General features: G+C 45.7%; 2 protein-coding genes across 2 annotated transcripts; one reads left to right on the forward strand and one right to left on the reverse strand.

Annotated features, from left to right (window-relative positions):
• Nucleotides 1-4,824: 4,824 nt before the first annotated feature.
• On the forward strand, nucleotides 4,825-11,701 carry STOM (stomatin; the record flags this gene model as incomplete). The annotated part of the gene is made up of 6 exons (XM_010155530.1): nucleotides 4,825-4,928; nucleotides 5,802-5,874; nucleotides 6,706-6,788; nucleotides 8,849-9,052; nucleotides 9,563-9,697; nucleotides 11,492-11,701. Coding segments are annotated over 6 exons (794 nt in total), but the record flags the coding sequence as incomplete, so codon positions are not given.
• Nucleotides 11,702-13,517: 1,816 nt separating this feature from the next.
• Nucleotides 13,518-27,151, reverse strand: GSN (gelsolin). The gene is made up of 17 exons (XM_010155529.1): nucleotides 26,952-27,151; nucleotides 25,533-25,734; nucleotides 24,428-24,582; nucleotides 23,150-23,311; nucleotides 22,756-22,905; nucleotides 22,395-22,484; nucleotides 21,353-21,485; nucleotides 20,815-20,903; nucleotides 19,827-20,042; nucleotides 19,084-19,217; nucleotides 18,210-18,300; nucleotides 17,306-17,476; nucleotides 16,206-16,380; nucleotides 15,803-15,927; nucleotides 15,211-15,288; nucleotides 14,473-14,533; nucleotides 13,518-13,997 (listed from the first exon to the last, which is right to left on the reverse strand). The coding sequence occupies exons 1-17, from the start codon at nucleotides 27,084-27,086 to the stop codon at nucleotides 13,828-13,830; spliced, it is 2,337 nt and encodes a 778-aa protein (XP_010153831.1). The 5' UTR covers nucleotides 27,087-27,151; the 3' UTR covers nucleotides 13,518-13,827.
• Nucleotides 27,152-27,702: the final 551 nt, after the last annotated feature.

Here is a 27,702-nt window from a genome sequence, read left to right on the forward strand (position 1 = left end):
CGCCTTCCCCGGCGCCCGGCGGTGCTGCCCCACGGGGAAGGGAGAAGAGCATCGCTCGGAGTTGTCCCCAGTTGCGTAACTCGGGGTGGTTCTGTGCGTGTTTTGTTTTCCTGTACGGTAACTCGGGTCGCCAAGGGGAAAGCTGAAGGAATAACGAAGGGCAGAGTCATCAGAAGTAATCCCCGAGGCGCCGCGCCGGTAAACGAGGACAAAAAGGATTTGGGGACTGGCTGTTGACACTGCTGGGGCTTTTCACTTGAGCAACATGACACCCAGGTGCGACTGGGGAAGTGGCAGAAGTCACTTCGGTTTCCTCGAGTTGGGCAATGAGCCTGTAGCTCGTTTTTACTGCTTGGTGCTGTTGTAGTGCCCTTCGGTTAGTAGGTGTGACCCGGGTCCAGAAGTTTTGGAGATGATGCACTAAAATGTCACGCACCTCCCGGTTTCTGTGCCTGGAAGGTGGAGCGTTGTCCTGTTACCTGGGACCGCAGAAAAGGCATGGCTGACTTTATGTTTTGCTCTTTGCAGCTGGAGAAGGAAATGTATACGAGTGCTTTCTGTGTGAAGGCTTTGGCTAGGTAATCTGAGTTGTCATATAAATAACTGTAGATGTATCTGGGCCCCATGCCGAGTGGCACATTCTAGTTCTTGTATCCTTGGAGAGGATCTACATTTCATTCCGTAAGTATGGTAGTTATGAACACCTGGCAGCGGTCACGCCGATGCTAACCTTGTCTGGGTCTCTGCAAGCCTTTCCCTTTGCTTGCTGCCGAGGGTCTTTCCTCTGTAGTTCCTGTGTGACGTGTTGTTTTGGAGGATAATGCTGGCTACCAGTTATTGTCGTAATGACCTGTCTATGGAGTAATTGGCATTAGGCATAATTTTGGTTATTAGGTGTAATAATTTTGCCTATTTCCCATGTGAAATGCTTTGAGAAGCATCTGAAAAGACATTTGGTTCTCACTGGAAGTAGCATTCCTTATTATTCCTGGTTGTTTGCTCCTTAGCAAACAATTGAATAACTGTGGTAGAATAACACCCTTCAGTCACTCTCACGGTCCTGGATTTGAGGGAGCAGCGTGGAAGTGGAGCTCTGGATCTCGTATTGCTTGCCTCGTATTCAGTCCAGTTGATCTCCCACATGCATTTGGGTTTAAGTCAGGTGGGTTGTTTGCAGGGGTGGGCAGAAGGTCCCTTCCTCTCTGGGTACCTAGGAGCCTTGCACAATTGTCCAGGGTGCGTAGTCTGCAGAAGCTGAGAAATCCCAAGTGAAGTGCCACACCTCAAGCGGTAATGAGAACTTCCCCCTTCCAGCTCAGCCTCCAGCACTGCTGACGATAAATTGTTAATAACGTTTGACGATCCAAGTGGTAGTTTCTTGCTGAAGGAACGGTAGCTGTTCCAGGCAGCACTAAAGGAAGCAAAGGCTGATTCAATTACAATTTTATTATATTTTTTTCTCTTTATGGTTTATTTCTTGAAGAACTACGTCATCTACTGCAGACTGTCCACAAATATCTTATTTTTCCCTGACTATTTTTCCCTGTCCCAAATATCTTATTATTCCCCTGACTAAATTCCAGGTGTGAGTTTTTAATACCTTAGCAATAAAAGAGCGAGAATATCGCAGAGTTTGAACTGAAGGTGCAGCGGTGTGGGGCAGAGAGTTCGGCACTTCAGAAGATCAAGAGAGAGAGAACCGAAGGCGAGCAGCTGGAGTTACGGCTTTCTGCTGTCGGTGCATCGCCGGCGTGGAGACCTGCTGCACGGCTGACTCGTAATTCAGCCTTGAAACTCTCCTGTGTCAGTAGTTGCTTTTAAATCACAGCTGTTCATGATAGCTGTGATTCCTCAGAGGTTGTTAAACATTTGTATTTAATTAAATATTGGAATACTAACACTACTTGAAAATAAGTTCACTTTGATTTATTTTTAGGCTTTCTATTTTTTTAGAGCTCATATTCCTGTGTTGGTATAGCCAGTTCAAAGGAAGGTTGAAACAGAGCTGATGTTCTCATCAATCAAGACTATTATTTCTTAATATAAATTATTCTTATGGTTGAGAACAGTTGTGTGACTGATAGTAACAGCTGTAACACAGTCATCAATTTGTCTTTTTCTTTCCTGATTGTGTTTTCTAGGGCTTGTCTCCACAAGTCACAGCGCCTTTAAAGCAAGGGGCAGCTCCCAGCAGCAATAGCAGTGGGGAAAATGCAGGCTACTCTGGTTTTAACCTCATCCGATTTTTTGGTGGTGTGTCTTCTGAAGTCATTACCTTGTTTTTCTCATTGCTTTTTCAGCAGCTGTATAAATTGCAGTGTATTAATATTTAAATATATATATCCCCAGTCACTAATGATCGTGTATCTGCTGGTTGAGCAAGGGTTTGGTTTCTTTTTTCTTTTGGGAAGAGGAGTAAATTGCATTTCTGCTTTTTGAGTTTCATTACATGATGGATCAGAAATGTCATGTGGGGAGTCTGGCGTAGGGAGAAGCAAAACCCAGTTCTCTGGAGTTTCCAGGCAGAACTCTCACTGTAAAACCATTTCTCCCTGTTTCTTTCCGGCGCTCTGTCAGTCTCATCTCAGTGCTGTAACTGTCTGCTGCTTAGAATCCAGCCTCCATGAGCCTGACTTACAAATCTGGTAAGAACAGCCTGTTGATGAAGCTGTCCAAGTCCCATGAATGAGATGTTCAAAACTTGCAACAAGAATGCTCATTCCACAGATGCCAAGCATCTCTCTTATATTTCATGCAGTTTTTCCGGGAGACAGCATCTCTCACGCTTCATATTGTGCAATATACCGCATGATGGGACACTGTTGCTCATTAAGGTGTGCACTTACTCAGTCTTGACATTTTACATCATTTGAGTTGTGACTTCTGCCCTCCTGTTCACTGGGGAAGCAAATGGGTGTTTATTTTCCATGCTGTAGCTCTGTAGAGCAGGTAGATGGTTGGTGGTGAAGACTTGATGTTAAACTGCAGAGCAGAACTGAAACAGGATCCTCAGCTCCTTTAGGTTTATGTAAATTGTTAAGTAAGAGAGGGAGACTTTTCCTCCTTATCAGTCTCGATTGTGAATACTTTTTATGTTTTTAGGCTGGCTAAATACCCTGTTGCTAAATAAAAGGTAATGTTCCCTTCACTAATGAGTTTACAGATGTTGCTTAGTGCTGACAGCTGCTTAATGCCGATGTGTGTGGGTAAGACATCTTGACTTTCGCAGAAGGCCTGGAAATTACTCCTTTAAGCTGGTATTTTCACTACGTAAAGATAAGCCCGCGGGGAATGTCTTTGGGTAACTTTCCATAGAGGAGCTTTCAAACGATGCGTGACGTGTCCTTGGGGGTTATTATCCTGACGTGTGACAGGGACACAGCTTACGGATAAGATAGCCAACCGCCTTCTGAACTCTTGAGTAACTTCATGAAGCTCTAGCTACTGTGTGTGACAAAAACTTAGTATTTTCCACCGCCTCCATATTCCATCTTGGAAGCCGAAGAGTAGCTCTAAGACACACATCAGTGAAAAAGAGGACTGGAAACTTCAATATCCCAGGTACTTGGCTGACTCCTGTGACTTCAGTTAAATATTGTGGATCTAAATTTGCAAAGTATATACTATTACTTGCTATTACTCACTGTCAAGGTTAGTGATATGTAATGACTGATGTGTGTCACTTCTCTCTTGATCCAAGGTATACTCTGATGACGCCGAGTTCAATTGTGAGCATGTTACTCCTGTATCTGGAGTTGTTAAAATCAAATGGATATTTTTCAAAATAATTATTTTTGCTTTATAATAAGACAGGTTCTACTTAAAATAAGTGTTAGGGTGGAGACTCAGAGGCTTATTTCTTACAACTGGCTGGTTTTGTTGCATAAATTGAATTGTATTTGTGTTTGGTGACTACAGAAAGAATTCATCATGTAATTCCTGGTAGAACTAAACTAAAATTTTGAGATTCTTTAATGCAATTTCTCTTCTCAGCAAGCTGCTGAATGCAGTCCATTAGATACAAGACTCCCATCCTGTGGCATTGATAAGTTAGGATAACATTCGTGGATTTGCAGCACTGTAAGGTGGTATTTCCAGTTCAGCAAAATGGCAAAGTATGGTCCTGAAGTAACATTATTTCATCTAAGTGTGAGAATTGTGTGGTTTTAATCTTTGCTGGTGCTTCTTGGCCCTTTATACTTCGGGCTTTTTAAAGATGGAGCGAGAGAGATGAATTTCAGTATCTCCAAGGTAGGAATGCACAGGCTGTGTGCTCGGTTGCACCCTGGGATATCCCCACTTGGCAGGGGGTTCCTGGCAGCCTGTGAGGAATCGTAGTTGGCAGGATAAGAAACTTCCTATAGGTTTATGAATGTTCCCCAGCACGTCATGGTGCGTGGCTGTTTTTAGCTGTGTAGTATCTGAAACCACTCGCTCTTGGTATTTGCTGATTCTGGACATACCTTCAGGTGGTGTCATTTCATGGCAAAGAACGGTCACGTTCCTTTTCTAAGCGTACGGAGTCTTTGGCCAAGCAGTGCTTTATAGAGACTTTATTTCATGCCCAGCTAATCTTGCCCTGCATCTTGCCCAGCTTCCCGGATACAGCAGCTCTCAGCCGTCCTGCGTAGCTTGTAAGATTAGGGAAAACGAGAGCAGAATTGGGCTTTTCATTTGAATTCTGATCTGATGACTTTGGCCAGAGGAGTGGTACCAACAATAGCTTATTTCAAGGAATACTCAACTCCAGTATCATTGTAGGTGCTTTCTTTTACAGGCACTCTTGGTTTTAAACATCTGAAAATTTCTGTTCTTCCCTTGCAGATGAGGCTGATACTGGCCTTGGGGTTTGTGGATGGATCCTGGTGATCACTTCGTTTATCTTCACCGTTGCTACGTTTCCTATATCAATCTGGATGTGCATAAAGGTAACACTGTTCACTGCGAAGTTGGGTCACAGCTTTAAGGGGCGTAGATGGTTCCTAGTGGTTATCATTGTTCTCTGTTTCATTTATTTGTTTTAAACAGAAATTAATCCAACTGTTCTTTCTTGAACTACAGCAGACCCCAGCGTTTCAGTGCATTGATCTTTAAACAAAAAAAATAGGACTATTACAGTATTTAGTCAAAGCAATTTCTCCGTTAAACCTTCACAATGTCTACCCAGTTGTCCTTAGTACACAAGCTAGTTTGGAAGATTGGAATAATTGCAAGAATGCATAATTACTCTTGAAGGACTGATAATTTCATCATTTTAAGGCGATCTCTCCCTGTATGTATGTGTGTGTAAATATGAAGTACGTAAATACATAGGTATGTAGATGTATGTGACAGATTCATAGAGACGGTGTCATCTGTGATCACTTTGAGGTTGATATTCTCAGTTTCCAGACAGGAGGCAATAGCTTCTGCCTTGTTTTGCCTAAATACATCACATCAGAACTGGAGCTGGAAAAATTTCTGCTGGGGCGCGTACACAGCACAGTGGTTTGTTGTTGCCAGGCTATTCCCGATGGCTGTTGCCAGTGCTTGGTCCTGCCCAGATCACGTGCTGCTGCTTCTGCTGCTGGTAGAGGGTGCCACAGTCCGGAGAATATTTCTTGTGGAATATTGTCCTGATTGCTCCTTTTGCTGTTTGCTTTGTGACAATGAAGTTTAGGCTAAAATTCAGCTCAAGCAGCCGGTAGAGAAATGTATGTTACACTGAGACTCAAGACTGCCTTAGGCTGGAGCGTGCAGGTTTGAATCCCCGTCATAGGGGTTCTGGAAACCCTTGTGTGACACCCAACTATTTATTACAGATCATAAAGGAATATGAGCGAGCCATCATATTCAGACTGGGACGCATCTTAAAAGGGGGAGCAAAGGGACCAGGTATGTCCTGGAGAGCATCCTTAATATTTGTCATTTGTCAGTTGCGTCATGGGCAAAGTAACAGCTGTCCTGAGACATTGCATTAGATCTGCAAATGGATTTCTCAAGAATTTTGCAACTTCCAGTAAGAGATGTTACTTTATATGGAGAAGATGGTAAATGATCTGTCTGCCTTACCCAGATCTCCCCAGTTAACGCATGGTCTTCGAGTGGAGTCAAAAAACCAGAACGTAAAGGGAAGAATCATGGCATCCAATGTGCCTTTTTAAATAGTTTGGTGGCCCGAAAGCCTCACCGTTCTTCAGAAGAAATAAAAGCAATTAAATTATTTGATAGTTTTGAAAAATTCCCTGTGTATAGCAGGAATTCTGCTGAGATCTGACTGACCCTTATTTTCAGCTGTTGCTCCTGCTGCTCAGAGCGAGGGAAAGGGGCAAGAGCTGCTTCCTTCATTTCCATCCAGATTTTGCAACGCTTCAACATTGCTGTAAAGTTGAAGAATTACAATGATCCACCAGAACGAAAGGATAGTTTCTGCTTGCCCCCCAAGTGTGGGGCATATTTTCAAAGTAGCTGCTAACAATGCTGGTTTTTTTTTCCAAACGGTAAAGATCTCTAAATAAGTTAGACCTGAATAAATTGAAGTTTCTCTGCATGTTTTTTTGAAAATCTTACCCTGGTTTGAAAGCCACTAACGAACGTGCTGCTGAGCTTGTTACAAAGTGGGCTGCACGGCTACGGTGGTTGGATTTAAGCTTATTTCAGTGGGAAGTTTCATCTGGTTTAATGACCTGTTTTCACATCTTCTTGAGTGGCTTTTTTTTTGTACAGGTTTGTTTTTTGTTCTGCCTTGCACTGACAGCTTCATCAAAGTTGATATGAGGACCATCTCTTTTGATATTCCGCCCCAGGAGGTGAGTTTGCACTTGCCTTTGTGTCTGTTGATGTGTGTGCAGAATTTTGTGTGCTTTCTTTTTCCTCTTCCCCTCTCAGGACTGGGTAGCGTGTGGTTTTAATGTGAATTTCTTGTGCATCTTCACTGTATTGTGAAGAACACAGACATCCTTCAGTGACATCATCCAGTAAGAGAAGATTGCTGAAAGAAAACAAATTATGCTGTCCCCTAAGGACCAAATAAGACAATTTAATACTGTCCAAGAGCTAGGAGGGGAGGGGGCTGGAATGACAACTGCTGGGCTTCATGCAGCATTCTCTGATTGTTTCTGTGAAGTCTGGCAGATTTTCAGAAGCAGCAGTGATCTCTCCTATGCCAGTTTATCTAGATGTATAAACTAACTAGAACAGTGGGATGAAATTACTATACACATCACATGTTATTCATAGCAATTCGGGGAATTAACGGTCCACTCCCTTGTGTGGGTTTTGGGTGCACATTGCTTCTGTGTCCTGCTGCGCACAGGAACGTTATGAAGGCACCACACCTAATGCCATCGTTTGAAGGACCTCAAGAGCAAAAAAAATTCTTTTATTTCTAGTCTGCTTTTCCTTGGACATCTTAATTTTTTAGCAGAATCTCTCACAGCATTAATCTAGCTGAACTCAGTGATGCCAGCCCTGTGGGTAACAACAGAATAAAAAACAACTAGCCCTCTAAAAATCAGTTAGTGAACAACTGTATGTTGATTATAACTGCATCCCTCGTGTATCTGGTGTATTTTTCCAGGACAAAGATGCTTGATGCAACCTGTCTGGTGCATCTGTTTTCTGTTGTATTTGCTAGTTGGTTTATCGCTCATCATTAGTTGTAGATTTGGACAAATGGCAACTGTCATGGTGCGCCCCGAAGGGTAATTGGGAGAAACCTAATCACTGGCAGGCAAAATGTGCTTGCAGCTGCTGGTGGGCCATTAGCGAAGCCATCAGTTTTCCAGTCTTTCTTTTGACTTGATTAAATTACGCTCATGGCTTTAGGTTTGTGTTCTGCAGGTGAAAGCAGAAATGTATTTTTTTGTGCAACATGATTTCTGCGCCTGCTAATCGTTATCTTCTGCTATTATGAAAATCCTGCTAAAATAAGTAGTGTGGGGAAGGACAGAGCAGGTAAGTCTTGAAGGTGAACTCATATGTCCCTCTCACTTGTCAGATCCCACACTAGTAGTTGTCTCACGTGGAATTAGGACATCTCTTCTCGCTGTCATGCGGCATACTTCAATCTCTTTGTAACTTAACTTTAAAATATAATTCATGCCTCTTTCTGAAGTACCATCTTCCAAACCTTCACAAGGGTCTGTCTTTATCCTTGCAAGCACACCCTTGCCTTATCACACAAATGTTAAATTCAGTGTTATCACCTGAATCAAGCTGTGAGGGTGTTCACAAATTGGATTTCCTCTGCCACTTGTCCAGAAAACACCACACACCCTTAACTTGTGCCCTTGATGAACTGACACGCCTGCAGCGTCGTGCCTTGCTAAGTCAGTAGCCTTGTGACTGAAATTAAATACAAGTGAAAGTCTGGTGTGTCCTGTGTGCCATGACAGCCATCCTTAGCCTGTTCTCTCTGTAGAGAGACATCACATCAGCCTCCCGTAGATGTGCAGCTTAACCCGCTTTGAGTCAGTGGTCCCATACCCCATCTCCGCGTTTAAACAGAACAACTTGGAGTGCTCACGTTCTGGGAGCCTTTTCTCTTACCTCGGCCCTTGGTTATGTGGGACTTTCCCAATCCTGCGCAGTCAGCCTGCCAGTTCCATTAGCTCTGCCATAATGCTCGAGTTTTCGAGGAGAAGTGTTACAATCCCGTATTCGGTCTTAGCTTTGCAGAGCTGTACTGGAAGGTTTGTGTGTCTGTACGCGGTCACATGCAGCGCGTGTGTACAAGACCTTTTGTTTTCCAGACAGCTGCTTTACCCTGGAAAATGCAGGAGTTTGTCCAGTGAAACAAATAGGTAATTATCATAATAATTATTCATCTATTTATTGAGTATTCTATGCTTTCCCCATTGCTTCTTAGATCCTGACCAAGGACTCTGTGACAGTTAACGTGGACGGGGTGGTTTATTACCGGGTTCAGAACGCCACCCTGGCTGTAGCAAATATCACAAATGCGGACTCAGCCACCCGCCTCTTGGCCCAGACCACCTTGAGGAACGTTCTGGGGACCAAAAACCTTTCTCAGATTCTCTCCGATCGTGAAGAAATTGCGCACAGCATGCAGGTAGGAGCAGCTTTACCTAAGCAATCCGTCAGGCAATGAGTTGAGCTGCAATTCCATGGGTAACTTGCAGGTCAGGATTTATTTTGCCTTCCAAGCAGTAAGCCAAGTCGTGATTCGGAGCTTTAGGCAAAACCCTATCAAGCTGTTGGGATGAAATTCCGTGTCATAAAAATGAGTGGCTAAAGTGTAACGGGGCAGTGGGGCTAGCAAGTGGGAGTGAGGGAGTTGGGAGAGGAGGGCTCCCCTGGAAGAGTATGTCAGTCCTGTGCTGTTGAAGGAACATGTCACAGAATTCCTGCAGTAGATCCATGGAGCCGTGGGGTTTTTTGTTAGTCCGTAATAGTTACGCTTTTATAATTACAAATTTTATAAATTATAATTTTATAATCATACTATAAATACTAAAGCCCTTGAAGTCCAAGAATTCTAAGCATTATTGGTCATGGTTCAAATTCAGACACGTGTTTGCAGCCAGCGTGTGGCTTAACGTCATTGTCCTGCCTTACACAGACCACCCTGGATGAGGCGACGGATGACTGGGGCATCAAGGTGGAACGTGTGGAGATCAAGGATGTGAAATTACCTGTCCAGCTGCAGAGAGCAATGGCTGCAGAAGCAGAAGCTGCCCGGGAGGCGAGAGCTAAGGTAAGAACAGCAACATGTGGGGTTGGATTTTTTTCCTTTTTTCCTTTCTTCATGGTATTACTCGATGTGCTGATGCAGAGGATGAAGATTCTCAGCCAGATTGTGATGTAGCAGATAGGAGTGCGGGGCAGGGTTTGCTCTGTTTCAACACGGTTCATGCAGGTGAGATTTCCTTCAAAAACGCAGAATCTCAGTTTTTACCACACTCCAAGAACAAACCATGAACAGAACAATGTTGATGTTATCAGCTGGAGCCTGCTGTGAATTAGAACTTCCAGCTTTTTCCTGCCTAGCCCTGACTTTATGCAAGTCTCTTGTTTTCTGTTTGTTGCTTCATATGAGAAATAAGCCAGCTGTAATGCTTAGCTCTGTCACCTTGAAGCTGAGCAGTGATCAGTTTGTGCACGACAGCTTATTCCCTTCTGAGGTGGGAGAAGGTGATACTAAATATTGAAGTTGGGAGTGAAAACCCTCAGGGCAGGTAGAGCTGTCCTTTTTCTGGGACTGGGCCAGTTAGCTCTCGCCCTTAGTGTCTGTGCCCTGCAATTTCTCCCCTCTGGTGGGTTGTTAATCCTGTCTTGGAGACTTACTTTGACCTCCAAAGATGGAACTGTAGGTTCTGTTAATAAAAACCCAACAATAATCCCTAGCTGTCAAAAGCTCTTTGTTGGTAGACTAAGCTGGTAGGTGAGGGTTTCTGGTAGATACTGATGTTCTCTTGAGCTGCCTGCCCATAGCAAAGTGGAACTTGTATTCCAAATACTAAAGATTTGTCTTGGCAAAGGGAGGGTTGCTAGAGTTCATCTAATGCCACAAAAATTGCATCTAATCTTATGATGTTCATCTCACACACACACACACGTGTACGTGACTGATTTTCATGCACATACATTTGCACATTCCCCATTAATTAGGAGTTTCATTAACCTGTCTTTAGGTTTTAACTATAAAATTTGGGGGTTATTTTCATGGGAAATAAATGCTAAACTGAATTTCATTAGGCTTTGGGGCTAGCAGTTATGGAATGTGAAGTTGGTGGTGCACCTAGGAAAAGATCTGTAAGCCTGCATTACTGCTCCAGCTATTAATGTCTACTTTTTAAAGCTTAATTACTTTTGAGATTTTTTTTATTACTGTTTATTCTGACATTTTAAAGAATATTGTGTCCTTGCAGTAGGACGCAGGGGGGATATGCGCTTGCCTGTGCTGACATGCACGTGAACAGCCTCACCAGTAGCTTAGCTGTTTGGGTGCTGTCCTTCACACATACTCAGAAACATGCATCCCGCTGCAGAAGGGCCCTACGTGTAAAGAAATGCTTGACCCCACATCTGTCCCCAGTGAGCTCATATTGAAGAGGGAATAAAAAGGTATTTCCCTGGTGAGAAGCATGTCATTCACCGGTCAAGCCCTCGGAGACAGCAGATAGAGCACTCGCCGAGCCGTGTGAGGAGTGCCTCTGGTTTGAGAGGCAGTGCTGAAGGAAGCACAGAAGACTTGGAAAACAGAACACGTGCACCCATTGTGTTTTCAAGACACGGTGCCAGCTTTTGTGACTGGCATCCTGATACTGAATGGGAGGAAAACAGGCATACAGAGCCTGGAAAACAGGTGGAAAGAGCTTATGCCTGAGCGAGAGAAAAGGCAGAACAGTGAGAGAACATGGTAGGGGAGGTGACTGGATCAGTGCTGAGTGGTGTCTGTGGTGCGGGACTCAAGGCTGAAGTCATCCTACAGGTTTCTAGTTATTACTGTGCCAGAATAAATTCAATTTCATTCATTTTGCTTCCCCAGGTGATTGCAGCCGAGGGTGAAATGAATGCTTCCAGGGCTCTGAAAGAGGCATCCATGGTTATTACGGAGTCCCCTGCTGCTCTTCAGCTTCGTTACTTGCAGACCTTGACCACCATTGCTGCGGAAAAGAACTCCACCATCGTCTTCCCGTTGCCCATAAATATGCTGCAGGGCCTCATAGATACAAATCGCTAGGCAGAGCGGGAGGAGAGAGTTCGGAGGGGGGTTTCTTTGCTACAGCGAATGTTTGCAGTGCTGAATTCCCTGTGTATTATAGCTTATGGTGGTGTTAAAGTGGATTTGCTGAGGAAATTCTGTTGTTATATTGCGTGTTCCGAAACTTAGGTTTAATGTTTGTGAAACTGAAAACCTTTCAGAATGAGTACAAGCAGACTGTGAGCTTAAATAAGCACGTAGCCATGTTATCCTGGATGGGACAGCTTTAACCTATAACCTCACTTTCAGATACTATATAAACCCGTTTGTGGTGAGGATGAGATGCTCCAACATTTGGCAAGAGAAATATTCCTTTAAATAAATGGGTCTGTAGCCCTGCAAGCGAAGGGTAACAGCCCTAACTGTTCTCTTGGGGTGATGAAGTCAGAGTGTTGCCATGTGGATTGGCTCGCTAGCTTACACGAGGAAAAGTGAGGGAAGTTGATGTAGGAGCGAGAATACTATACAGAGTACTTAGGAAAACCAGGCTGGTGCTCCCTAAAATAGTCCCCCATTCGTGAGAAAGTTGTTGGCCAGTGATACTGAAGTGGAACTTCCCGTCTGTGTTCTGCCACGCAGAAACCCGGCGCAGTCTGGATACAGCACGCGTCACTGATGGGCTGTTCTGTTGTTATGGGGACGTGCCTCTATAGGTTTATGCTGCTTTAAAGCGCAGCAGTTGCTGGGTCTGCCTTTATCTGTCTCTGCCTTCATGTGTCTCTCTTAAAAATGATTTTAAAACGCCAAAGAAAGTGCAGGAGTCAGTAATCCAGGTGTAAAACCTGCTTCTCTAGGAAGTAAGATCTCTAATTAGCAGGGGGTGGTGATCTTTAACAGAAGATGCTGTACCGTTTATATCTCTCTTGTAACAAATCAGTGATTTACCAGTTGGTGCTGCTTCTGAGCAGACCTGTAGTATTTGTTGTGACACTGAGGGCTTAGACTTAATACTGAAAGTGTGTAATCTTCCGTTCCAGTCTGCTAAACCTGTTCAGTAGATGTAATTACAGTTTAAAATGAGAATTCGAGTCTGCATGGGGGAGGCGACCACCATCCCCGAGTTTGGCATCTGGCCTTCCATCACTGGGAGGTGGCAACAAAGACGAAAAGCCAGGATCAGTCATATCCGTGCCCTTCTCACACTGGCCAGCATAAAGGTCCTAACTTGGTTTTTACCACCTTTCTGCTACGATCAGTTCTGTATTTACAGGTATTACTTTTCGGAAGGGCAAGGTCTGTTTGCCTGTGCCTGGATACGCTGTGCCTTTGCCGCGCTTCGGACGAGACACTCGCGCCCTGCTGGGATTGACCCACTTGGCGCCGCTTCTCTGTGAGCTTTTTCCCCTCTCCGTCACAGAAGCAGACACCAGCCCGTGTGTGTTTGTCAGTGCTTGGTGTGAGCTGAGCTGGACTTTGTGCCGGGAGAGGGCAGAAGTACGGTTAACAACGATGTAATAGCATGACTGTGCTCACGCACGTGAAGTGGGGAGCAGGGATTAACCCGCACGGCTTGAGGTTATTCCTCGGGGAAGATGAGTGAATCTGTAACTCCCGCTGTTGCTGCTGTAGATTGCCACCCCTGTGAATTCTTGTTGACACCAGGAGCTGCTTTTTGCTCTCATCCTGAATAAAAACATGTGCTGTTTACTAATGAGTGACTTTCTCAGAGTAGAAGACTGTTCATTTATCGGGGTCTTATGTGCTAATAATTCTGGCGACGGGAAAGCAAAACGATCCCAAATCCCCCAGATCGTTTCTGTAACCATTCAGCAAAAAGTGCACGTGCAAAAGATGGCACAAGGAAGGTTCAGTTTTCTCAGGTGTATTTGTTTCAAGCAAGTTCAAAGGTGGGATCTACAGGTTCTGCTTAGTATTTTCTTCTTCATGACAAACCCCACCATTCCTCACAAATTCCATACAAGCTTTATTGTATTAAATATCACCAAAGCAAGGAGTAGGGTCAATGACTGGTCACGATTGTTTTCAGTAATTATTGCACAGCTAATTGGCTATTAACATCACTGCCTTGTTAACATGCATCCTGCAGGAGGAAGTAGCTCTTAAAGGCATTGAAGGCACTAAACTTGCTCCATTTAAAAAAAGAGAGAAAAGGGGTTTACTTAGACATCCACATCTGCCATTGCCCTCTGTAGGGGGTCAACAGACCAGTAGTCGTCATCCCAGCCCAGGAACCAGCCGGAGAAGGTGGGCGGCTCAAACCCTTGCTTCACAACTGTGACTGGAGTCCTCTTGTCTCGGCTGGCCGGATCGGTTTCGATGTACCGCTTAGCTGAAAGCACACAAGTAGAAGGAAACCTCAGAGCACGAGTCTCATGGGGCAACAGCTTCATCGCAGCTAAGTGGATGTGAGATACATGTTCAGATTGTTCATTTAAACAACAAAAAACCACATCATCCACTGAAGTTTTCGCTCTGGTCTTACCTACACCTGCTCGATTAGCACCTGTCCGTAGACAACTGGCATTCGGAGCACAAAAGGCTGTAGCCCCGCGTTAGCCTACACCCGCCTGCCCACACAAGGATACTCTGCGCTGAGAGGGGTCGAGCGCAGCCTGGCTCACTACTGCATCTCCTTGTGCTGAGCTCAGGGATCCTCCGTTCTGGAGAGACGGGATCTCTGATCGCAACACTGAATCTTACGCTGTGATTAAGATAGGAGTCTCAGTACGTTAAACTGCCTGCCTTAGGAGCAGAGAGTGGGAAAACAAAAACCTCTTAGTTCAGAGAGGAAAATGTGACATTACCAGATTTCAGCGCCTCGGTCTTCTCTTCTTCTTGGGCTTCTTTCCCAATCCATACGAAGACCTAAAGATAAAAACCCCATATGAATTATTTCAGCAACGATCGATCTCTTGATGGAAGCCAGGATAGCTGAGACGAGTGACAGGGAACAGGAACCTGCTGGGGCTGGTGTGCCTGGATTGCTGACCCGCCTGACTAAAGCTGTCGGTGGGTGACGAGAAGCTTTTTGACTCTGTGGTATCTGCATAAATTCTAGATACCCGAGCAAGTTACACGCTAGCTTAATGTCAGCAAAACTACCGGATGCTTGAACATTTTTACATAAAACACACAAAATTAATATTTTAAGTTGCCTTTTGGCTGATTTATGCGCAGTCTGATACTGAAAAATAATAGAAAATGTGTCAGTATGTTAAAAACTGCTGCATCCCAACAGTGGTTCACAGTCCTCTCCTGCCGGGACAGGGATGCTGCCCTCGAGAGGTTTACAGCCTGGGGAGAACACAGGATACAGGGCAGCCTGTTTCTTCAGCCCTTAAGCTAACCAGAGAAGCGGCAGGACAACTCTGAAGTTCTGGGTACAAATTTTCTTCAGTGTCGCCAGTAAGGTGATTTGTTCCCAGGCCTGAAGATGAAAGGACTCTAATACAGCATCTCTTCCAGCTGTACCTGGGGCCTCAACCTAGAGCCAGTCCGTGCCTGTTCTTTGCTCCCCTCCTCACCAGGTAAACGTGACGTACCTGATCCCACGTGTCAAGGAGCATCACGTCATCTGTAGCAAGGTCATCCTGAGTCAGATCTCCAGGAACTTCTTCAATCTGGAAAACATAAGGTTAAAAGATGAGCACATACTCCAAGCACTGTTTTCCCTTTAAAAAATCCAGTTCACAGCAGTTCCACCCCAGGTCAGTGGGTTGCATTAAGGCAGACATTGACAGGGAATTTGACCATGGAACTCGAGCCATGTCACAGAAGTGTTCTTGGACCACAGAACAATCACATTCTGTCTACCTGGAGAAACTGCCTCTCACTCAAGCCCAAGACTTGCAGTACTGCCCCTTTTTCACTTGAAAATTAAAATCTGAGGAGCCTGACAGGTAGTTGTTAACCAGGGCAGGACCGGTTTGATGCTTCAGAAAGCTGCTGTGCTGACACCACAGATAACAGAAGTAGCTGCTGTCTCTGCAGAGAAATGGTGCTGATGCTTTCCTTCTGGAGGCAACGCCGCCAAGGAAGAGGAGGGGAACAGCCTGTTGGTTGGCTCAGAGCAGACTGGGACAGTTTCTCCCAGCTTTGTCAGAAGGATGTTGAACTATCTGCTTAGATACTCACAGTGAAGCGTCCACTCTTGTTGGAGCATGCAAAAAGACGAGGTGGGTGAGCATCCATCTTCTTGTCCTTCAGCCGGGGAGAGGTACGGTAAGGAGCTTTTCCACCCAAAGCTGCCCAGAAAGTATCTGAAAAAGAGAAAGAGACACTGATGCCTCAACTGTTCATGGAAACCACAGTGGCAGTGTGGTTTGGGTAGGACTTGGAAGCACTCTTCAGTGTCAGAAAGTCCCAAAGGGACTCCTATAAAGAGGAGCGCACTGTTACATTGGAGAAGCCTGCAGCCCCTCTGTGCCTGTGTCCGTATTTCCTTGTTCTGGGAGACAAAAGAAAATACCCACTAAATGATTACTGAGAACGTGCAGCTACACAGAAAGGACCTCAGACTCCACTGTGCCTCCCTCACCTGGCTCTCTGCCCTCGGAAACCTGCACTGGGCGAGCTCCCAGCGTCTTCAGCAGCTCTTGTGCCCCCGATTTCTCAGCATCGCTGGCTCCTTGGCCAACCCAAAGGTAAGCACCAGAGGGAGTTTTCAGGACAAAGGCATCATTGGAGTTCAACTGACTGGCAGCAGGATCCAGCTGCAAGGAAAGAACGTTGCACATGTCAGATGTAATTATCCTCTACACAGAGCCCATCGTTTCAAAATACAAATTGGTACCTGTCGTTGAATAAACTGCAAACATTCCGTACAAGCATGCAAGGCTGTAAGGTGTGTTGTATCTTTGTTTGCCTGTATCTGAGTGATGAGTTAGACTTAGTCATAGGAGAAGATTAAATAAACGTGTGGTTCTGTGCGTAACCTACAGATAGATACACGTGACCTATGGATCAGTTGTTCTGCCAGTTTTTATGGTTATGACAGGAGCTTTCTGAGCTTGCTGGGGAGACCACGGCAGAGCAGTATCCCCACTGCTGGGGCTGATCAATCATTAACGTAATTTCCTCCGTGTCAACAAGGATGTGCCTTCTTGAAGCTGGAAACTAAGGAAGTTGCTGTAGACATAAAACTGCTTGTGCCTCACCTGTAGCTACTGACCAGGATTTAGTCTGTCTTCCTGTTGCACATGGGGTGGGGTTTTGTGTGCGGTTTCTTTCAGAGGAGTAGGGCTCCTAACCTATGCCCTGGCACGAGTTCTATTTGCTCACAGGGTATTTAGCACCTTCTGTCTTCAGCATTGCTATCCCACGGGCTTCGAACAAATCACAGTGGGCAGATCCTAATGGTTTCCGCAGTGTTTGAACAGTATCCTAGCAGGAATAGTGTGGCGTTCACGTGACTTAACAGAAAACACCTTAAATGTATTCAAGGTGATATTTATAAACTAATTAGAAAATAACGATTATCACCACTTCTCCACGGGAAAAGAGGAATCCTTGTAAGTTTTCAAAGTGGGTTCCAGTTTAAATAAGAAAGCTCAATTCAGTCCCTGTTCTGTTCAAAGGGATCATGTTCCCATCGCAGCCTGCGCATGCAACACCCAAGTTGGCTCTTTTCCCACATACCTCTACAGCTCTGGTAGCTCCCGAGGTGCTGGATCGGACCTGGAACAGCCGCGTTTCTGCAGGTGCTGTCTGGCCTCCTTGCCTCGAGGTTCCCCCCTTGTAAATGATCAAGGGCTTTCCACCAAACATACTCATCAGATGGGGTGGCTCTTTTCCTTGCACTACTCGTTTCTAGAGAAAAAGAAACATGCTGTCAGTTTTAAGCTACTGCTAAAAAGTCACACAAGATGTGCTAGAAACAGCCTTTACAACCAACTTTCCGGGGGGAATCTTCACACAACACCAAGCTGGCCACGGGAGCTTAGCTAGTACCTCCTGCACACACAGGCCAGTGTTTAAACAGAGTCATTTCATTTTAATTGATGAGTGATCCACTGGCACACAGGTAACAACAGCTGTAAAAATCCTCCTGTCTCACACAGGCCATCTGTAAAACCTCCTTGTGTAACACAGCCCGCGTGTAGGCTGGGCACACAGCCCCTTCGTAGCACCTACACCAGAGCTGGGCTGCTGCTACGTCCCTGGGCTTCTCCACTGCCAATTGGTATCATATAGAATCACAGAATCACAGACTGGTTTGGCTGGAAGGGACCTTAAAGCCCAGCCAGTCCCACCCCCTGCCATGGGCAGGGACACTTTCCACCAGACCAGGTTGCTCCAAGCCTCATCCAGCCTGGCCTTGGACACTTCCAGGGATGGGGCATCCACAGCTTCTCTGGGCAACCTGTCCCAGTGCCTCCCCACCCTCCGCCGGAAGAATTTCTTCCTGATATCCAATCTAAACCTCCCTGCTTTCAATTTAAACCCGTTACCCCTTGTCCTGTCAAGCTGTATCTGTAACTATACATATAATTTAGTCCCACAGTGGGTTTTTTTTCGGTTTGGCTGTGTTTGGGTTTTTTACCTGCACAGGGCTGCCTCCCAGCTCCTCATCCAGCTGTACCGTGAGGAATGCAGAGGTTGCAATTTCATCTTGAGTGGAATCAGCACCCTGCCTGGAAGAAGGCAAAATTGGAGTGTTATTTTCATCCCTTTTCCCCACACATCCTATGGAGATCCAGAAGAGGTAAGGAAAACCTGTTACCAAACTTCTGCAGCATTTCATTCTCCATGAAGGAGAAATTCCCTTTCCTATATTGTAACATGGTGATTACAGAGGGAGATCGGAAGGATTTCTAGATAATAAAACAGATTCTTCAGTATCTTCATGCCCATCTCCCACTATCTTTCCAGCAGCTGGTTTAAAAACATGCCTGTTGGTGCTGTTATCTGCCCCTGTACAGGCTGCATCCTTTCTGGTGTCAGTCAGGCAGCTTGCCTGTGCCTCCTGCTTGCTGCCAAGCTGTGAGACTGCCTGCTGGAAAACTCTTCAAGGGCACGGTCTGGGAACTCCAACAGTCACGAGCCACCAGCCGAGGTGGCCGAGTACCAACAGTTACTTATAGTGGTCTCAAAAGATGTAGGAACTCTGCAAAAAGAACTAGAGCTTGTTCCAAAGAAGGGAATAGCTACTCCCTAGTAGCTATTAGGTGGGGGAGATGGGGGGGAGAAAAAAAAGATACTAGCACAGTAATTCCCCTCACTGTCCCACTTCAAACAAAACATTCCAATCCTCTGATAACATTTTGTTTGCAAGGGAAGGTTATCCAGGGTGAAATTTTATCCCCCCTGAGGATCCGCTGTAAGTGGGAACCAGCAGGATCCATTTTTGAAGCAGCAGACTCCCAGCCCCACACAGCCCCAGTGCTTCCCGACCTGCATCAGGAAAACCCTCTTACCAAGTGTAAATAATCTGTCCCTGTTTCCCAAGGTGCTGGTAATTGTACAAGATGATGTAGCTATCCCCTCCGTAGAACTGGCCGTACGTCGAAGGATCCACCGGCACTTTCTCTGAGCCTTCTATTCTCCAGATCTAGAAAAGGTGAGGAGCAGAAATATTCGGAGTTCAAGGCGACAGCAGAACAGACTTCCCTGACAGAGCGCCTGATCCGTTTTCTCCCCGAATTCAGCCTCCCAGAACTCGCAGTCCTGCAGCCCCACCAGCTGGGGAACACCGCTAACGCTGCCTGCAGCCAGGCCTGGAAGCAGGGCACATGCAGCTTTTCCTGTTGGGTGCTCCCAGACCTTGACCGATTCAACCAGAACCGCTGGCATCAGGCTACTACCGTTGCCAGCACTGAAGCCCGTTTTGTACCTGACACAATCATTTCAATTTCTCTCAGTTAGATGGTCAGGAATAGAGCTTTTAGGCTTTACTGGAGGAGGAATGAGGAGGAGTCAGTGTCCACACTGCTGGGTGAAGCACTACCCCCAGGGAAATTCTGGTGTCCAAAGCAGGAGCTCATCTGCACCGCTCAGCTGCAGGGCCTTCCCTGCTGGTATTTTTGGTGTGAAAGCATTTACAAAACCAAAGCGTTGACGATTCTCAGGTCTCCATTTGTCTCGCTACTCTTGCAAGAATGCCATCAAGTAGCAAAGAAAATTCCGGAAACCTTCCGAAAGGGATTCTGAGACTGCTCACCTGTTTCCTGCCAGAGCCATCATCCTCCATTCCATGCTGGGCAGCCATGGCCTTGGAGGTGTGCAGAGTGGCGGCATCGAAAGGCACCTTCTCGATCTTGGCAACGTGACCAGAAACGTAAGCCTGCCCCAGTCCTTCCGTCTGGTCCCTGTCCCGCCAGTTCTTGAAGAATTGCTTAAACAAAGGTGTCTCGCCACTCTCGGGGAGGACTTGGACCTGAAACAAATGAGCCAGTGCATGAGGAGCAGCCTTGCCCCACACCCCACACAGCTCCAGCTCTGACCACTCTGTGTCCAGGTGAGCCCCGGTTCAGGCTGACAGAGAATTGCCTGGTACAACTCCCCCGAGGTGACAGCAGTGAATGCTCGGTGCCAAGATGTGGCACTGACAGGAATGTCAGGTCTTGCTGAGAGACACTGCAGTCAGTGGTACCTCCAGCTATTCCCACACCAGGCAGATCTTTTCCAAGAGAAAAGACACATGGCAAACAATCTGTTTGCTGCTTGTGACCCCTTGTTTGAAGGCACTTGTTTCTTTCAAGACAGTGTTACTCGATCTTTAAGCTTCTGTCTAACTACACCTGGAAGGTCCATACTATCACAACCAGAAATACGGGTCTCGGTTTGCCATGGGATGCAGAGGAAGGCTGAAGGGATGTTAAACCTTTAGAATCACCTCCCTAAGAACGAGAAGGGCAGGTTTATCTACACCTTCTCTTTTTCACCCTTTGGAGAAGGTGGCAGAAAAGGTAAAATGTATCTGAGAGGAAGAAAAGCTAAATACTAGTTGTGTCAGGGTAAATGCTATTTTAAGGACAGTGTTAACCTGGGAACAACGCTGCAGTATCTCCCTACAGAGGAGCAGATCACCAAACAGGAGCTACTTGAGAGACTGCCAGTGACACTTCATGTGAGCAGTGTCCTGTGTGGCTGAAAAGTAACCCCAGCGGTGCCTGGGGCTTGGCCATGGCTGGGCTGCACATCCTCACCTGGGTGTGTTTCGGATAACCCATCTTATCAATGAACTCAGAAGCTGTTTTCAGTGCTGCCTTCTTCTCTTCGGAGTTGGCACTCTTGCCTTTAATGAAAACACAGAGAAAAGTGGTCAACTTAAAGTTTTGCAAACTCGGAGAAGAGACTGTCCCAGGTACTTCTACCTTTTCCCACAGAAGGGCCCAGCCTTCCAGCGAGATGATTCCAAAGAGCAAATGCCAATTGTTCCATCTCTTTTATGCCTGTTGTGATGGCTGAGAGAGCACAGCTGCCTTTCTACTTACGATACTAATTTAATTTTTCCTTCCTGGTTCCCAGGACCCTCCATATAATGCCCTACACTAAAGACCCTGTACCTCAGCACCTGACATTCCAGATGGGAGCGCTTTTCTGAGACTGTTAATGCTATCCAAACTTGCCCTGAAAAGCCCCACCAAGTATACGCTCCCCTACCCAGCTGGAAAAAATGGGGCTTGGTAACTGGATGAAGATCCTATGCACGCACCAGCAGCTTCCCCTGCACCTCTACGGTACCTTTCCAAACAAAGATCTTCCCATCTGTGCCATGGTCCAGGATGAAGCAGTCATCTGTACTCAGCGCTGCCTGGGAGAAGGGGTTCTCGTCTGCCACGAGGGAGACTGCCATGTTCCCAGCCCCGTTGGAGACCTGCGGTAACACAGCACAGAGGTTAGATACGGTACCACCTGTTCCGCTCCAGCTTCATGGCGGTTGTCCAAAACTCAGGGAGTGGCAGGGAAATACACTTGAATGCACTGGCTGCTTCAGGCACTATTGTTTTTCAAACAGGATACCTTTGACACAGCAACAGTATGACAAAAACACTCTGAAGATTTCAAGTACGTCTAGCAAAGCGGATACTGCTGGGACCAAAGAAAGATTGATCCAAAACGGTGAAGATCCCTGCTGCACAAGCAGCCAAGAAGTATCCTTTGAAGCAAACCAACTGCTCCCGCTAACTGGAGGGGTCAGCCTCGGTAACTATGCATAGGCCTCCATGTGTCAGGTAGGTTTAATGGCGTGAGTTCCTGTATCAACTAACGGATAAAGGTGCACGTTACAAACCATCCCGGCAGATATTCACCATCAGAGATTGCTGCAGAGTCCTCCCAAAAACTCCTGGACATTCTTCTACACTTACCCTAGCTGCTGGCAAACGTTACCTCCCAGATCATTGCCTCATCACACTCACTGGATGTAGAAAGGGGTAGATCCTGGTTCTCAGGCTCACTATTTCTAGCTTTTTCCTGTCATCTTCCTAACACAATCCCTGAGAGCACAAAGGAAATTCCCTTTTTTCCCGCCATTCATTTCACACTCTGCCTTTCCCTCAAAAATTCCTGGCTGTCTCACTCTGGCCAAAAGTGGCAATGAAGAGAACAGAAGCATGTGGCTGTACACTGCAAGCAACCAAAAACCTTAATCGAAAGCTAAGAGCAGAGTGAGGCAGAAGTAGGGCTCAGATCAGCTCGGCTCCTCTCTGCTCTTCCAGCTCCATCTACCTGCACAAAGATCACTCCACTCTCCACAAGGTTATCTGTCAGGGTGTCTTGTTACCTTATAGAGTTTAGCCAGCTTTCTGTTGGCCGTATCAGTTCTGGTCTCATCAGAAGCTCCTGGTGGCAAACTGGGCTTTGGTCCCAGGACCTGTGAGAGAGAGAAAACACATTACCAGCTGATCCGAGAGGGTCTCTCTACCCCAGACGCTCCAGCCACAAGAACAAGTAGCAGGAACTTCTAGATCAACAGTGAAAATATACTCTGATGTCCCAGCAATGCAGAGGACCGAGTCTGCATTGAGCTGTTTATACCCCTGACACTTCATATGGAGAGGCTAAGCCTATCTACCCATCCACCCATTCTTCCACATACTGCCCTTCCCGCTCCAGCACAGACAAATGGATGAAGCAAATATAACCTGAAGCATTTCCTCCCGCTCTGATCCTTCCTCTGAAACATAGACCTTGGCACGACCATTCCGCTCATTGTCCCGAATCCCCTTGGCCAGCACAGTGGCCTTCAGCCGTTCCTGGCGGTTGCTGTTGGAGCCACACCACTGAAAGATGTTCTGGGGAAAAAAGAGAAAGACCATGCAGCTGTCAGAGCGTAACGACACCCGCTCTGGGCGAGATGGCAGTAGAGCTGGGACAGAATGGCTGGGACAGAAAGATGTCAGACTGGCCAAGCAGTGTTTCAGAATGCTCAGCACTTGAGATCGCTTCAACAGAGCAGGGAAAAAAGTCCTTATGTGAACGAATCAGTCATCTCCTGCCCCTCAAAATCTGCTAAACCTGGCTTTATGTGGTACTTACACTGCCGAGGTCAAGGATGAAACAGTCCCCTGTGTTGAAGCTCTCCCAGGTCACAGGGACCTCTGTTGCCCGGACTGTTCTCCTGCCTTTGACCTGCAGAAGCCTCTGCACAGTCACTTCATTGGGAACCACATGTCTGAAGCCAGAAGCCACGCCACCAGCCTGAGGGAAAACAAAGGAACAACAACTCACACTTGTGCTGTTGCTTCAGAAAAAATAAAATCCTACTGATTTGCTACCAGTGAGCACTTTCTGCCTCTCACAGGAAAGAAGGTCATCAGCAGCTTACGGGGCTTTGTACAGACCAGGCTGGGCTTTTGTATAGCACATACCTATCGACACATTCCAGCTATCCATTCCCACAGCGTCTAAGGAACAGGGATACAATACAGTTGGAGATCTCCAAATTTGAAGATGATCATAATGAGTTGAGATATGAATAGGATTTAATAGGACTGGTGGGGTGAAGAGAGTATTTCCATGTGTATTCTATATCCTGCCTGCCAAAAATTATCCCAACCTGAAGATTCACCTTCTCGGCTGATAAAAAGACACTTGGAATTACTTATCAATGTAGGCAACAGGACTTGTACTCAAAAAAAGCACAACCAAATTCAAATGAACAAAAATGACAACAAATGAGTGGGAAATACGCAAAACAGAAAGACTAAAGTCTTAGACATGAGGAGAGGAAAGAACCTTGCAAGCGTTTCACCTGATACCGCTTTCCTTGTGCCACTGGATTCCTAAAACCTGTAACTGTTCCTGACTGTATGTTTTTACTCCTTCTATTCCACTTTACTGCAAGGGCATGGACGAGTAACCCCACTACTATTCGCCTACTTTACCAAAACATTACGTATGCTAAGGAGGTGGGCTAAGCACAGAAAAGCGACTGGGAAGGTCAAACTTTGTTATGTAAGTGGGGAGAAATTAAATCTGGGTAGGCGTTTCCCATTAACTTGGATTGCGGTTTCTTAAATTCATTCCAGACATCTTGTTCTTTCCTCTGCTTCTTGAAGAAAAACAAAACCTTGATTCCTAAAATTTCCTGGGGCTTTGTTTGTGCATTATTAATTCAGCCAAAGCTCTCCCACCGGGAACTGCTGTTCTCCACCCCGTCAGTTCCAACTCATGGAAAACATCTGTTTGAGAATGGTTTTTAAGCAACTGGAAAAAGGGGAATTCTCATTCTTCTGAGAATTGGGCAGTGGGCAGGATGCCATTTCTTGTAAACTTGATTCTGCCTGGTAGTGTAAAGACCCAGTCATCACCTACCTTGTACTTGATGCCAGATTTGAAGTAGCCCAGGAAAGTTGCGGACTCGTGGCCTTGCACTTCGCGGTGCTGAACAGCCTTCCCGTGGAGGTAGTCATCCATCTGGACAGTGAATATGGCAGCTGCCCCACGCTCATCTTGAGAGCTTTCATCTCCTAAGAAATGAAAAGGCAACAACTTTGCATGGGTTTCTGCCTCTACATTCAGCTGTGCAAAAACACCAGGGAGAAAGCAGATTACTGGGAAGTTTAGTTTCCAAGGTCTGCAGAATAGCCATTTCCAAACTTTCCTAATAACGCTCCAAACAGCAGTATAAACTCTATTTTTCTGGCAGGCTTACAATATCATTGTGACTGCTGCAGCCCCACTGCTTCACAGCTCTCTCTGAGAGGTATCATTCACTATCCTTTGGCCACTTCACCCCCCGGGAAGGAAACTTGCTATGGAGCAAACACATGGCCAGTTGAATCTTCAGGGAAGACGTTATCAGGCTTTTGACAGCTGTCGATACTAGTGGGGGCAGGCCCGGAGCAGTCTGCCTCTCTGGAGCAATTTGGTGTGGAAAACCTATTGACAGGTGCCGATACGACAAAGTGCCAAGCAAGTACCTCGCACACCTTTCACTATGACACTGCCAGAGCATCTCAGTTTTGCAGACGAGAAAGCTTTACCATGTTTCTTGGTGATGTTTACTGCAGAAGGTCACTTGGGAGGTCTGAACTTCAGCGGAAAAAATTCCACTGGTCAAGTCCAGAGGATAACAACCAACCTCAATCCCTTCAAACAGAAAGGATTTCAGCCACCCCTTTCATCTGAGATCTTGTCTTCTCTGCGGGCCTGGTAAGAGCCTCTGGAGAACAGGGACTTACTCTGTCATCTTGATCAGAAAAAGCTATTTCTGCGTACAGAGATGGTTGTACTGACTACTGCAGAAACCATTTCAAGTATTTAAGGTCAGTAAAATGCACCCAAAATGGCATTCTCGCTGGATTGCCAGTTCTGCTTTTTATTTCCTTGGGTAACACCTGCTGGACAAGGCTGGTGTAGCGAGAGGAACAGAGTTCACTTGTGCCCAGTTTAGCAGGGGCACTCCCACCAGACTTACCTAACCAGAAGTGCAAGTCGTACTGGAGGTTCCCGCTCCGCTGTTTGATGGTGTTCAGCACCAGGTAGGAATCTCCTGTGAAGAAGTCTCCATACAGATTTTTTGGCACTGGTACCAAATCAAATTTCTCGATCCTCCAGATCTGAAGGCCAGGTTCCTTCCCGGCCTTGGAAAACTCAGCGTGTTCCACCATGCTGACAGGCTGGGGGCGAGACAGGGAATGCTGTTCAACATGCATAGCACAAGGAAGCGCATGTTTAACTTACATTGTTCTGATCTGTCAGAACTACTGATCCAGGCAACAAGTGGAAAGTTTCCTTTTTCCTCTTGCACTGAATTTTGAAGGAAAAGCAACAACAAAAAAAAGGGTGGGTGGGGATGTCTCTCAATTGATCGCTGTCAATTTTCACTTCCAATCAACTCTACTCCCTGGCTTATTCCTGACTTACTCTTTCCTAGAGTCTCTCTTCTCTGTTTTCTGTCTACGTCTCCTGATTTTACTCTACATATTTTCTTTACTAATTTATAGCTTTTCAATCTGGCACAGAAGTGAAACACTAATCCCCTTGCTGACTATTCTGTTCTATAAATGCTGCAGGATGTTCAAGACTGCAGAAAATAAACCCCTTTTAACTACAAGTTATACCTCTTGCACAAACATTATTTACAGTTTTCCTAAAACCTCTGTGATCTTACCTAGCTCCTTCTGGGAAGTGTTGTGAATATCATCAAAGAGATAGATAATAAACAGGTTTCTTATATCTATTCTGTTCTGACATGTTACTTCTTCTGTGTAACTGTTCCCTTGTAGGAATTACACTAATATCCACAACATCCTGTCCTACGGACACTGCACTTTTGGTTTACTATGTGTATTGTCATACTTATGCAATGTATTAACAATATGCAACCCATTCTTTTAACAAACATAATGAACACTTTTCTATAACTATATTATAAAAGAATTCACTTTGGTAATACTGAAAGGAAATAAAACAGTTTGGTCGTACTGGGAAAGGAAGTTTGTCCATATATTACAGCATGCCTTTGAGTGGTATAACAGGGAAGAACAAATTAAAACGTTACATTAGAAGCATCCAGTATTTTGACAAAGAAGATAGTTCACAGTAGCTGATGGACAGAAGTACAATATGCTCAGCTTTCAAGGCAGAAATAAAGAATGTTACAAACTAGAAAGCAAAATAGCAAGTTAGCTACCAAAGTGATTCCTAAGCTGAAATCAAAGATGGAAAACAATGAACTTTATCATCATGATTCCAGTCAGCCTGACTCCGTTTCTCCCAAATTCCCATTAGAAAACTGGACAAACTCCTTCCAAAGAGTTAAAAGATAGTGTGACTGGTAAGCAATTGAAAAACAGAAGTTTTTCAATGTTTGATTGTGATGTTAATCACTTACCACAGCTGAAAGCACAACAGCTGCTGTAACAACATATCCAAGCCCTGCAAGAGACACGGAGCTGACACAGTTGAGTTTCAGAGCCATTGTGCAAAAAATGGCAAGAAAAATGTAACTGAAGTCCTGTTTGCCCATTTCTAACAGCAAACAGGCTTCTCCCTTCCGCAGAAGCCGTAGGGAGTCCCAGCTCGCTCCTCCTCTCGCTGCTAGTGAGGATCAACTGCAGAAGCCAATCTTTTATCAGGGACAAACACACCCACCCCCTCCGCAATACAGGGGCGTAACATGTTTGTGCAAACAGTCCTCTTGGAAGTCTGGGAGACTCCCTCACCATTTACAGATGCTTAATCCCAGCAGGGAATAACTCAGGACAATATGCTATCCATTACAGTGACAGTGCAATTATGTTCAAACAAGCCAACTATCTAAGTCATAAGGCCAACGAGAAAGGAAGAAATTAAGAGGCATCAGCAACAGAGGCAACATTTGTCAGCTGAAAACTGCAAATAAATGGAAAGTTGATGAGACGCAGAGGGACAGAAAGGCTGTTCCAGATGGCGAGGGCTGCCGAGAAAGATTTTAGAGATGAGAAGGACAGAGAAGCACTGAAAGGATACAACCGAATAACCTGAGGATGGAGGCAATTTGCCCTTCTCTCTCTGACCTTGCCTCAGGAGCAAGATGCACAAGTCAGCATGTGCTTTGTGTGCTTTGCTCCTGGGTGTAACCTCCTCTCAAGCCACTATCAGAG

The sequence above is a fragment of the Eurypyga helias genome, unplaced genomic scaffold, assembly GCF_000690775.1.
Source record: "Eurypyga helias isolate BGI_N326 unplaced genomic scaffold, ASM69077v1 scaffold45417, whole genome shotgun sequence".
NCBI classification, from domain to species: Eukaryota; Metazoa; Chordata; class Aves; order Eurypygiformes; family Eurypygidae; genus Eurypyga; species Eurypyga helias.

Bases quoted from the DNA above. Each gene is read 5' to 3' on its own strand.
- GSN (XM_010155529.1), bottom strand. From the start codon at position 27,086: ATGGGCAAACAGGACTTCAGTTACATTTTTCTTGCCATTTTTTGCACA. The intron at 21,486-22,394 runs GTAACAAGACAC...GTGTTACCGCAG, and splicing joins AGCTGGCTAAACTCTATAAG to GTCTCCAACGGGGCTGGGAA. The intron at 15,289-15,802 runs GTGAGTATCTAA...TATGTTTTCCAG, and splicing joins ACAAGAGTGGACGCTTCACT to ATTGAAGAAGTTCCTGGAGA.